The sequence below is a fragment of the Dreissena polymorpha genome, chromosome 3 (genome assembly GCF_020536995.1).
Source record: "Dreissena polymorpha isolate Duluth1 chromosome 3, UMN_Dpol_1.0, whole genome shotgun sequence".
In the NCBI taxonomy this organism is placed as follows: Eukaryota; Metazoa; Mollusca; class Bivalvia; order Myida; family Dreissenidae; genus Dreissena; species Dreissena polymorpha.
In genome coordinates, this window is record NC_068357.1 from 90,286,923 (window position 1) to 90,299,542 (window position 12,620).

A 12,620-nucleotide genomic window follows, 5' to 3' on the forward strand; every position below is an offset into this window, starting at 1 on the left:
CTTTATGTTTATCAACTTTCATATATTGTTTCTCCGCCATGTTTACATATTTTCGAAAGTCATTATTTAACACGGGAGTAAACGAGCTCATTTAACACTATTCTATACAGCAGAATAATGAAACTTTCGTTGGATATAAAAACCAGATGTATGAAAAAAGTATGAAGTTATAAATTTTCTAAACTGTGAAGAATGATATCATATTTTTTACTGATGTGAAAAAACATGGCCCTACATAGATCTGTCGAGCGTTTTCACACTTCGATCACATTTCTTTTACTGTTCAATTTCTTTTTTTTTTGTCGATGAAATCATTTTGTTCGCATCCATATGAATATTCTTCAACATAATCAAGACAAATGTTAACAAAACTCAGCCAAAGATTTGATATCTTCAGCATACGTTTTGCAAACACCGCCGTTATCGCATATATTCTTACGAAATTCCGATGCAGACTTTGAATCGATTTACAAACCCGAATAATATACTCGTTTATCAAATATTATTCATTTTCATTAAGCCCTTGGATACAAATGGTATAGTGCACACGGGCAATACAAGATTAAGGCGTTGGTCTTATGAAACTGACAGTGCAATTCGGTTTAAAGAAATTGGACTGAAATGGGTTAGCGATATTGTAGCTCAATTTTAAAATGATGATGTGGCTGTGCAATTGTGTGATTGTTTACTTTACAGAGGAAGTTATCATGCTGCTGATGAGGACAATAATACATATAGTTCTTTGATTTATTTGATTTCAAATATACAACGATCGTACATGACATTAAACTGTCATTTAGGTTAAAAAATTGGTAGCATTCATGATAAATAGCGTTCTTCTTAATTAAGACAACACACTTGCACATCGAAACCTCTCAAAGCGTACACATGCGTTTATATGCGTTATTATACGTACCCAATCACACGTACAATTGACAATACGTTATTTCAGAAACTGTATGTGTAAAAAATATTTATCATTTTTAGTCTTAATATGTGTTTGTTCTGTTGTTTCTTTGGATTTAACAAAACAATGCATCTGTCTGAGAAATGACGCACACCTACTGCATTCTTATTTTGAATATAAGACTGAATGTCAAATTGATTGTTTTAGATGTCATCCACTTTGTTTGTTTTCTATAATAAATTGTAGAACTATAGTCGATATTGATACTGTTCATCACATGCCGCTATACGGATTATGACTGGTTTTAGTGGATTCCATCACTCGATATTTTCTAAATCCGGTCCTTCAATTTCAGGATTTATCTGTTGATAACAGAAAGCGCTTGTCGCGTCAATTTGCAATGTATGCGGGCTTATGATAGCATATACATGTCACGCAAACATGTCAATATGTACAGAATTGAGATATTATAGGTTTTTGCGACATGTTTAGCATAAAATATAGGAGTAAAACATTACTTGAAAAATGAGAACATGAGAACGATCCATAATACTTCACCATTTTTACGCGAAGTGTTGTATATGTCGTAAAAAGAGTTGTTTCTAATTTAATTTCGAATGCGCAAAATGTGCATTTGTATTGTCCCAGTCACGAATTCATTAAAGTATTTGGTATTTGTATTGTTTTGGCTTTATCTTTGTAATGATTTCTGAGTTTAACATGCATGTATATATATATGTGTATGTATATATTGGAATGTTTATATTATGTTCGAAACAATGCATTTTGATAACACTCTTTGACAAATTATTTGAAATATATTTTAATACTAAAATTCTTGTCACGTTTTCCAAGTTTTGAAATTTCTACCAATATATCTTTTTCCGATTTTTTCATGGTCAAAATACCAGTTATTCAATAGATAACACTTTAAATAACGTGTAGTACAATGTGCTTTAAACGCTAACAATTTAAAACGTCAAGCCTGCCGCTTTAAGCTAACAATTGTTTATACTTTGGCTACGCCTCTTTTCTTGTTTATAATGCGCAGTGGACAGGTAATTCGTCGTTCATTGGCAAACTTGACTCTACCACACTATTTGACTGGCGGTAAAATAGCTGTTCGTATTTTAAGTAGACACAATTCGTACGCTTACGGATAAGTAAAGAATAGTGGGAAATTGATGTGGTGTGCTCAGCGCTGATAAATACTGCTGTGAATAAATTGACGATGGTTAAAATGATATCAAAAACACGTGCGTTGTAATTAAGCATTTATTTGAAAGTCTTCTTACACATAAGATGTTAAACATGCGTCGCATTGAATTTATGTACAATTGAAAATATGTTTATGGATTTAAGAGTTAGCCTAATCAGTGCAAGCATAGTTTTGGGATTAATACAAACAATTTTATGATGATTACTGTACTGTAAGAACGTTTCATGAAGAAAGTTGAGTGTTTTTCAGCAAAAAGGATCATAATTTGATAATTTTATCTAACCAACATCGATGAGATATTGATTGCTTGCACAAGAATAACACTCAATACAAAACTGTAAGAAGCAGGCTTTTTAGTTGTTTTTTCTTCTTGTTTTTTATTTTTGTCATATTAAACGCGAAACTAATTTAAACTTAATTCTAACAAAAGATTATCACTTTCACTGAAATGCAATACTGAGCTCTTCGGTAACAATTGTGTACTCGTGTTCTTTTGGAAGCGTGATATAAGACTGTCCATGGATGTTTTATCAACGGTTGCTTGCAAACGCTGCTGACTAACGCGAGGACTTTACTAACTTACATTGATTATAGCTTAAGCTGTCCAGAGCCAGGAAGGATCATAACATTTATTTAAGCATTTTTTGTTCATGTCAAAACAAGCAAAATAGTTGTGTTTTATGTAATTATAATAAAAACTTCGCGGTTCTTAGGGGTATAACCACTCCGTAAAAATGACGTCACTTTGGTCTACGTCAATACTAGTGTAACCAATCGCCTCCCGTGCTCGCGGTAACGTGCTCTGTTTTGGCCATGTTACACGTGCTTCTCGTGCTGTGATAATGTTCTTAAGGGCTTGGTTATTCGTGCTCATGTCTCAGTGGATTGTGTTCAACGCTTCCGGTACTGCGTCACTCACCGTGTCAGAGATACAGGCGACTGGAAAGGTAAGAAGATACCGTTTGTTATTCCTTTATACATACATGTGTACACAAGCATGTGCATGTAAATGGACAAGTGGGAAACAGTTTTTGTACAACGAAAAGCCAAGTATAAAACATTATGGGTGCAAGGTAATTTTTACATTTTTTTCTACTGGTACACGATTTTAAAGAACAGCTCTATTTGACATACCTTAAATATAATGTTAAATGTAATAGTTTGACGACATAATATGAGTTTTCTTTTCTTCGTATTACTACAAATGCGTACAAATAGACAAACATTGTGTATTTACTACGCATAATGTTTACTATATTGAGCAATTTAAGATATGAAATCCTAAACTTTTTTAAACGTTTTAAATTGAAATAAAATTACATCACATGAAATCACCTGCCAATAATACACCTTTCACAAATAGCAACAAACTCAACTGAAGGAAATTTAATCCGCCTGAATCTGAAAGGTGAACCAATTCTGTTCGTTGTCATTTGTTGACATCAAACATGTCAAGCAAGTGTATTCTCACTGCTTACACAGTGCACACGTGCATGTGCATTGATTGAGTCATTTTGTAATTATATCTCTATTGCCACCAGGGTTTTACAGAAACACCCGTACATGGAATGACAGGGCGATCCAGCACGTGCTAAATGCCACACTCGAAGTCCCCAAACATTCATAAGTGGCGTGTTTCCGTCTAACCGGGCGTAACGCCACTAAATCTCAATAGAAGTGATATATTTTGACTACTCCCGAACATATCTTTACATTCACTTTCCATAGATGTGTCATAAAATTCGTCAGCAAAGTTTTCACAATACATCTTATGTTACGATCGAATTTTATTCATAGCCCAACACTTTGTATTTTCTCTAGCCAGTCTAAGCATTTATTTTTGTGCGTGTTTACATTCTGATCTTACATAATTGGAATGTCTGTATTTGTTTTTGTAAATCCGAATGTGCAAAACTCCTAGTCGAAACACGCTGTTATACCGTACATAGTGTATAACCAATCTATGACCGTTTCGACATTTATTTTATGTTATCTACACTGTTGATTACTATACCGCGGATTTTGTTAACGTATTAAAAGACCCGCGAGAGTGTTATATTCCAATAAGTTTGTAATGAGTCAGCTTCAATGTAGTTTACCCTCGCTCTGGGAAAACGGGGCTTAATGCATGTGTGTAAAGAGTCGTCACGGCTTAGTCTGTGCAGTCCGCACCGGCCAATCAGGGGCGACTCTTTCCGCTTAACCTTTTATTTAAATTTTCGTTTTAAAGAAGTTTCTTCTTAGCGAATTTCCAGTTAAGGCAGAAAACTTTGTCCCTGTTTAGCCCGTCGGTATCTCACATATAAGTCTGGGGGATACTAGTCCTGGTTTTCCCATAGCGTTGCTAATATAATTTATTTTAGAATTTGGTTACAGTTAATTAACTAAAAAATCTTACAGTGTTTTTGCAGGTCAAGATTACGTCTCTGAAAAAGTATGTAATAATATAGTCTGTATACGGGTTACATCTTTTTAATAGTTATCAATTGAATATATGTGTGCATTATTTAAATTGTATTTCAATTGTGATATAGTGGTACAAATCACAAAATACGGAACTTAACAAGATCGGATTTCGAGTACGTTATATATTATATATCATTTTCAAATAAATAAAAGCATGAAACATTACTTGAGTTTAATAGCATATATGAAGCATATTATTTATTTGTCTATAATTGCATTTTTAGGAGTGGCTTTTGCACCTGAAAATAAACCACTAGTCACATTTTGCATTCATGATAACATGACATTAGTTGGTTTACTGAATGCGTTGTGACATTTCACTTTGACATTAAACCTAGTCAAACTCCCATCTAAAATGCCAGACAACATCCAAAAATGCAATCGGCTTAGGCTACTGTACCGTGCAGATTGTATTCTTTATATGATTTATTGTTTATGCGGTCGAAAGTGAACGTATAAATCTGACAGCGATAACAGGCCATATGTGCAGAGGGGGCGCATTTTTATTTATCACCATACTCAAATACAAATTGGAATGCAATATAGGCAAAAAGAATGTACATACAAATAATCTTGCCAATATGGTCATATATCACACTTTCAGCCAGTCTATAAAATCAGCTATATAAATGAATTTCAGATGCTTTCTTGAAAAGCTGGGATAAATGCATTTGCGTTAAGTTCCGTCCTAGATTAGCCTCAGCCTTTGTAGTCAGGATAAACAGAGACGACACTTTCCGCTTTTATGGAATTTTTCGTTTAAAGGAGGTCTCTTCTTAGCGAAAATCCAGTTAAGGCGGAAAGTGTCGTCCAAGATTAGCCTGTGCACTTTTCGTAAATGCATTAAGCCCAGTTTCCCCAGAACGAGACTCATTTGATGCAGGGATTCAAATTGGGATCAAAACCTTGTGAAGATGGTCTACCTAAAAATATTGCCAAACTTCTCTGTGAATAAGTACGTTTGGGTACTCAAATTACAGCAATGCGCACTAAAATCGCCATTGTGTTGTTTTCATTTTAGTTCGTTTTTATTTATAATAAATGGGCTATATTATTACATTTTTATGAAACTGACAATGTGCAACCGGTGCAACCACCCCCATAAAACAGCGTATCACTTGTATTTATCGGCGCCTTTTATCACTTACGGCCCTATGTTTCAAATCCCGACAAACGCGAGCCTTTTAGTTGAAAATATCACAGCATTGCGAAAAATATATTCGTTGTTTGAATTTTATGTCCGTTTATACAGAAATCTCTTGTTTGTTTTGTGGTTTGGTTACGACTGCGTTATTCGAGGAGAACGATTTTGTGGCTAGATACGCATTAATTGTTAAATAAACCAACACAATCTTAATGATAGATATTATCCGATGACACGCGCAATACCACAGCCTGTTGACAAGTGGTTACGGGTAATCCGTGCACAACTCGTATCTCAAGAATATTACCGACACCCTTTTAACCTCTTTTGCAGCTTCATCTCTTCGAGTATTTAAAGGGGCCTTTTCACAGATTTTGGCATGCATTAAAGGTTGTCATTAAATGCTTTATATTGATAAATGTAAACATTGGAGTCAAAAAGCTCCAGTCAAAAATATATATATATATGTATAATAAAAAAAGTAACCCTCAAATGGGCTCGAACCACTGACCGCGGCAGTCCTGAAATATAAGTTTACCGCGTGGACCACACGGTAATCCGTGCTCATACAATGAGGGAGGTAGTTTATACTTTATATAAGCAATCCTTGCAGTTTCACGAAATAATACGACAACAACAGAACTCACCAAATTATTCAATCGTTTCGCGTCGCAACGCTTATAATTTTCAGGTTTTTAAATCGTCAACAAATGCATATAAAATTTTAGAGCATGGTAAATGGCCAGTATTACTGTTTACTCAAAAATATCATAGCTGAAACGAAAATTTACGAATCTGAAACAACTTTGTTTAATTTTGTCAATTTACCAAAACGTGAAAAGGCCCCTTTAAGGAAGTCTGTACATTTATTATTATTAGTCGCGTGGGAAAATGGGCTTTATGTATGTGCGTGTAAAATGTCGGTCAAGATTAGCGTGTGCAGTTTGCAAAGGCTAATCAGGGACGAAACTTTCTTCCAGTGTGGATTTTCGTTTTAAAGAAAGTGCCTCTAAACAAAATATTCAATTTTATCGGAAAGTGTCGTACCTGATTATCCTGATTTGTAAACTGCGCATGCCAATCTGTGACGACATTAGACACACATGCATTAAGCCCAGTTTTGCCAGAACGATGTTCACATTTTCGTTAGTTAATTTCCTTGGCTGCGTTTTGTTTATTTATATTTTGTATATTTTATATATGATAAATACATTATATATTCACAATGTGGACGTTGGTATACTCATTTCAATATAAACGTTTAAAACTAGTACATGTATACAAGACCATCTTAGTTTATGTTACGATAGAGTATTACTGGAATGTGCACTCGTATACACTTGTCTGCTCCATATCGGCTGTCACATCATTCTATCACGTTTATTGAGATAACAAAACGCATTCTAATTGTATTTAACTCTATAGATTGAAACAAGTCTAAATCATACAGTACACACAAAATAGCTTAAACGCTAACTAACATACATATATTCGAATGTTATGCTGTACTATCATTACTTACCATTACACTCACTAAATCCGTAAGACAGCTATCTAAGTGAACACTATGTGCAATAAAAGGTCTACTTAGTTCATATTTACCCAATAAATATCACAACGTTATTGCGTCGCAAATGATGACGGAAATCACCTTCGACAAATTTTCCAAGAATACTTTATTGTATTAAAAGTGCAACAATAATTAAATCCTACATACGTAAACATCTTTTATTACAAGATTTCCGAAGGCTTTATGGCGGTGTCTGATGCAAGACAGATGTGTCTGAAATTGGAATGTTTGTGGTCAAAAATAAACGGGGGGAAATGCGTCGGTTATTTACCTTTTTGGTTCTACTGCTTTATATTGAAATATAAATATGTAAGACACGTTAATATATATATATATATATATATATATATATATATATATATAGAGAGAGAGAGAGAGAGAGAGAGAGAGAGAGAGAGAGAGAGAGAGAGAGAGAGAGAGAGAGAGAGAGAGAGAGAGAGAGAGAGAGAGAGAGAGAGAGAGAGAGAGAGAGACAAATATAAAGGTTGTGTTACGTGCTCATTGTTTATTATTCGCTGCGACCTTCTATTGCCTGGTACATGCAGGAATGTCAATGTTTTTTCGTATTTAAATACACTTACAACATGTTTTGTTTTTATTCCCTGTGTATTATAATACATCGTTAATTTCTTTGTCTTTGTAACTTTGTCAGAACATTTCTTCCATAACATCTTTGGCGAGCCCGCAACTGGACAATTTGGGGTCATCACGAGGTCTCGTAACAGAAGTAACGTTGTGTGAGATATGAATCCGATCCGTTAAACTATGGCCCCGTTAGGCTGGGCAGTTTCCCTTATGTGGTATTAGTTAAATCATTTGAAAACTCTACAAGTCATATATTTGACACAATCATGAACTCACGCTCAGACCATCAAACACTGTTTTGTTATGATATCAGGAATGGGATTTTGTTTTGTTTGTTCACAGCATTTCTGTCAAGTGTTCGGCAATTTTCCTTTAAAAACTATTGTGAAATCCTTGTAAGCACTAGATGCAAAACCAGTTTAGTTCAATGAGGCCTCAAGTTTAAGCGCGTTATGGACTTCGCGCCTCTTGTTTCCTCTTCAACATTTACATTCTCTCATTTAACCTTTATTAAGTATGTTCTTTTCAGGTTTCACGTTTGTTAGGCATATTCTTCAAATTTATCAGCTTGCTATTCGTTCTATCTTTTTTACAAAATTGTTTCTATTCTGTTCAGGCAACCATTCGTCATCTTCGTAGTCATGTCGTTCTTTCTTTCAGTTGTAGCGCCGTTTCACAAAAAAATCCAGAAATCCATAACTAAGTATCCTATCATCTATACCCGATGTTGTTTTAACAATACAATTTTGGCATTTGATACGACTTTCTATTTTATCATTTCTTTTCAGATTTAACATAATATACAATTCATTTCAGTAGGTTATATCTAGTTTTTGTTTCATCAACGAAAACAATTTCTGCAAACGTTCATTATTTGGTAGAACACATGTCGATCACTTAAGAATGGCCTTTACATTGACTGTATACTAAACTGAAAACTCACAAAATTACAGGAAAGAGGTTTGTGAAACCGTTCCCGTACGAAAAAAATATTTTCATTTTAATGGTATGTGATTTTTCTGTAATTTAAGCATCTGGTGCTTTTTGCTTGCATCTGAAATGAATTCTGGTATGTAATTGTTGAGTAATAATATGTCAAATATTTACGAGTTTTTTTTCTGCACCGTGAAGAAAACTAGAGACGCGAATATTTGGCCTTGCAATAAACTTCAAGCCAATAGTGTCTTGTTTTTGTGAAATTTGTTCAGGCAATTTGTTTTAAAAAAATGTTGAGACGTTTTAGCATCAACCATTTTTAGTTTACATGTAAATTGTGTTCATGTGCGTTCAATGTATTATACATTTTAACTACTTCTACGCCCACAACGTATGAAAACAACGAATTAACGCTTAAACAGACACGTAGGTACTTACACCAATAATATCATCGTAAATTATCACCGCACTTTTTAAGAATGTAACTGAAATGAATGAGTGTTTCATCTGTTCAGATTGGATAACCACTTCTTATGAATGTGATTCAATTATTACACACTAACAAACGATCATTGATGTTAAGAAGCAGTTCTGTGTTTTAAAAAACAAATAAGTGGTTATTAGATTAGTTCCAACAAATTCAATCATTATACGGGCAAAAGCCCGCGAAGCAGGCGTTGACCGTTCATACATATGGATATTTAGACATAAAAAAATACACAAAAGGATGCATCTCCAAAAAAAATTGCCACGCGACATATATTTTCGCGATGCTATTTATGAACTTGAACAAATCAAAAACACTTTGACATATGCTAAATCACATGTAAATACATACCTCTGGAAAAAATATATCAATGACATCATTATTGTGTAGCGAATCGCACTAAATATTCTCGCATTATATGTTTTTGTCCACCACATGAGACCGTTTCAGAATTATGATTACACAATTATCTCCCCTGAATTCTCTTCTTCTTCATGTTTTGTCTCATAGACTGGTTCACTACATATAGTGACAGTCTTAACCAAACACAATTTTGGTAAATATAACCCGTCTAAAATGTTTTACCCGAATCTCCGATTTCTTTCGAATTTATTTGCTTTGATCTTTTCGATATCTTATTGTTATTATTATCCTGACAAATCACAAACGCTTGTTAAAAAATAATATGTTTTACACATTATAGTTGGCATCTATATTCTAGCAGTATTCTCGCGGTATTTCAATAACGATACCCTACTGTTAATTTGTCACTATTCGCAATGACGCATTTTCCATTCGCTCTCAGACAGCAGTTTTACATGTGATCATGAGCAATATTCTGGTAAGTTGTGGTTGTTATCCATCAGAAATACATTTATTCACAAAATTTAACGATATTCCGATTTAACTTTTTAGTCTTTTAGATTATTTTAAACGTATTTACACCTCGTCTGCTCGCACTCGGCCGATATCCCGAAAGGTTACATATCACTATATAAAGTTAAGGCCTTAAACCACAAAATCTAATACCGTTGGATTTTCGTACCGAATTTTTTCGTAACAAATCTTCCAGGTTCGAAATGGAAAAAAAACAACAACGTGACATTTAGAAATTGTCTGCATCATTTATCAAATTTTAAGATATTTGTTGGTTTTCCGTTTTTAGAAGCTGTTTGCCAAGGCAAGAGCTGGGCATCACACAACTCCAGCCATTCTATTGAGCAAATCTGACAGTTTTGGTTTCCAGGAATAAACAAAGAAGGGATTCCTGAACTATCGATGTTTCCAAGCTATACACACTTATTTGCTGTGGTGATCTTATTATTTATTGGTTCTGTTGGTTTTCTTGGATGGAACATATGTAAACTTTTATAGAACTTTGAAAAGTCTATATCTGTCTATCTATAAACAAAAACAGCAATGACATTATAAGATCAGATGTGCAAACATTGTCAAAGGGTTGTTAAATTAACAATTTCAAGGCAATGATGCTGAAGAAATATGAAGGTTCCCTTGCAAAATTAGTCTGTATATTGACAAGTGTCTGCCAGTAAATGTTACACTAGTAATACAAAACTTACCACAAGTATGTAAAAGAACTAAGTACCTGTTGTGATCATTTTTAGTAAGATAGTGTAATTCTAATCAGTAGCAAATAGCTTGTTTAGTTAGTGCATAATGCCATTAATATGATTTCCTTTCTATTGTGTAATTAAGAAATTTGTTGTTACTTGTTGTTCCATGAAAAATGTTTTATGCGCTAGTACAAAATCAGCATTGTTATCCCCACGCTTTTCGGAGAAAAAGTGGGGATATTGTGGTTATAAATGATTATCTCCGTCTTCCGTCCGTCTGTCCGTCCTGGCCACTATCTCCTCCTACACTATAAGCACTAGAACCTTGAAACTTACACACATGGTAGCTATGGGCATATGTGCGACCCTGCACTATTTGGAATTTTGATCTGACCCCTTGGTCAAAAGTTATGGGATGGGGCCGGGTCAGAGATGTTCACTCATTTTTAATGTTATTTTACATTAACTTCTTCATTTCTACACCGATTTACTACATTTTTTTTATTTTTTTAATATTGAACATCTCTTATGACAATACAGTAAATCTCAACTATGCATGGCCCATTACCAATCCTGGGGCGCCCGCCCACATAGACCACGCCCACCCAAAATTGCCTTTTACTATAATTTATGTATAATTTCTTCATTTCTACACCGATTCACTTCTAATTGATACTGAACTTCTCTTATGACTATACAGTCAATCTCAAATATGCATGGTCCCATTACCAACCCTGGGGCGCCCCGCACACATAGACCACACCAACCCAAAATTGCCTTTTACTTTAATTTCTTCATTTCTACACCGATTCACTTCTACTTGATACTGAACTTCTCTTATGACAATATGGTCAATCTCAACTATGCGTGGCCCCATTACCAACCCTGGTGCGCCCCTGGGTCAAACATGCGGCGTGGGGATACGCGTCGGCCTCTGCAGCGCCATTTCTAGTTAATTTTGTAAAATGTAATAAAATGTTACTTCATTGATTCCACAGTTTTTCAAAAGGTAACATCACTTTGGAACTTCATATACGTAAATATTATTGTAAGCTGATGACAGTGTTTTAGTATTACTGATTGTGTAACTATTATTTTATGTGCAAATAAATGGTGTGAAGCGTTTTGTATCTCCACACAATACCATACACCTTTTTATATACATGTGTGTACTGAATATCATTTACATGCTTCTGCTAGCGGCTTATCCAAGAAAGACAATGACTTCTTTAGAGAAAGAATTCCCGGGTACATTTCAGTAAATTGTCTGTACCAGGTGTACATCTAAGTATACTTAAGAGTACCCCGGGTACATTTAAGTAGAACCAGAACCGACAATGAGCAGTACTTAGTGTCTTAAGGGTGATCTAAAGAACGCTCCCACTTAAGGGAGCAATACAGAGACCCCCCCAGTTACTAAGCAGACACCATATCCACTATACCGCAGCCACCGAACCAGCTTTAAATTCCATCCGCTAGAAAACACACAAAATTATAAGATCTAGGAACATGTTACTCGTTTGAAGCTTATACTTTTTGGATGCATTACTTTATTTTTGAAACAATTATACTATTTTGAACATGTAAAATATTATTCATTAAAAATACATGGTTATATCAAAAAAGCTTTTGCCCGTAAATTAGGTAGCACCTATTATCATATTATTTCATATACTCATTTGTTATCGGAATTCGATGAGAAGTGCTAGTAATAATAGTCCTCGGCCTATCT

The 12,620-nt window shown here is 34.5% G+C and overlaps 1 protein-coding gene and 1 long non-coding RNA gene across 2 annotated transcripts in view; one reads left to right on the forward strand and one right to left on the reverse strand.

Annotated features, from left to right (window-relative positions):
• Positions 1-2,168: 2,168 nt before the first annotated feature.
• Positions 2,169-7,036, reverse strand: LOC127875246 (uncharacterized). The gene is made up of 2 exons (XR_008047339.1): positions 6,784-7,036; positions 2,169-3,065 (listed from the first exon to the last, which is right to left on the reverse strand). It is a non-coding gene; the product is annotated as an uncharacterized LOC127875246 (long non-coding RNA).
• LOC127875240 (SPARC-related modular calcium-binding protein 1-like) overlaps positions 2,932-12,620 on the forward strand; it is a 48,957-nt gene continuing 39,268 nt past the window's right edge. Inside the window, exon 1 of the mRNA XM_052420127.1 lies at positions 2,932-3,073. Within this exon, the coding sequence (XP_052276087.1) occupies positions 2,969-3,073 (105 nt within the window). The 5' untranslated portion in view covers positions 2,932-2,968. The remainder of the gene's footprint in view (positions 3,074-12,620) is intronic.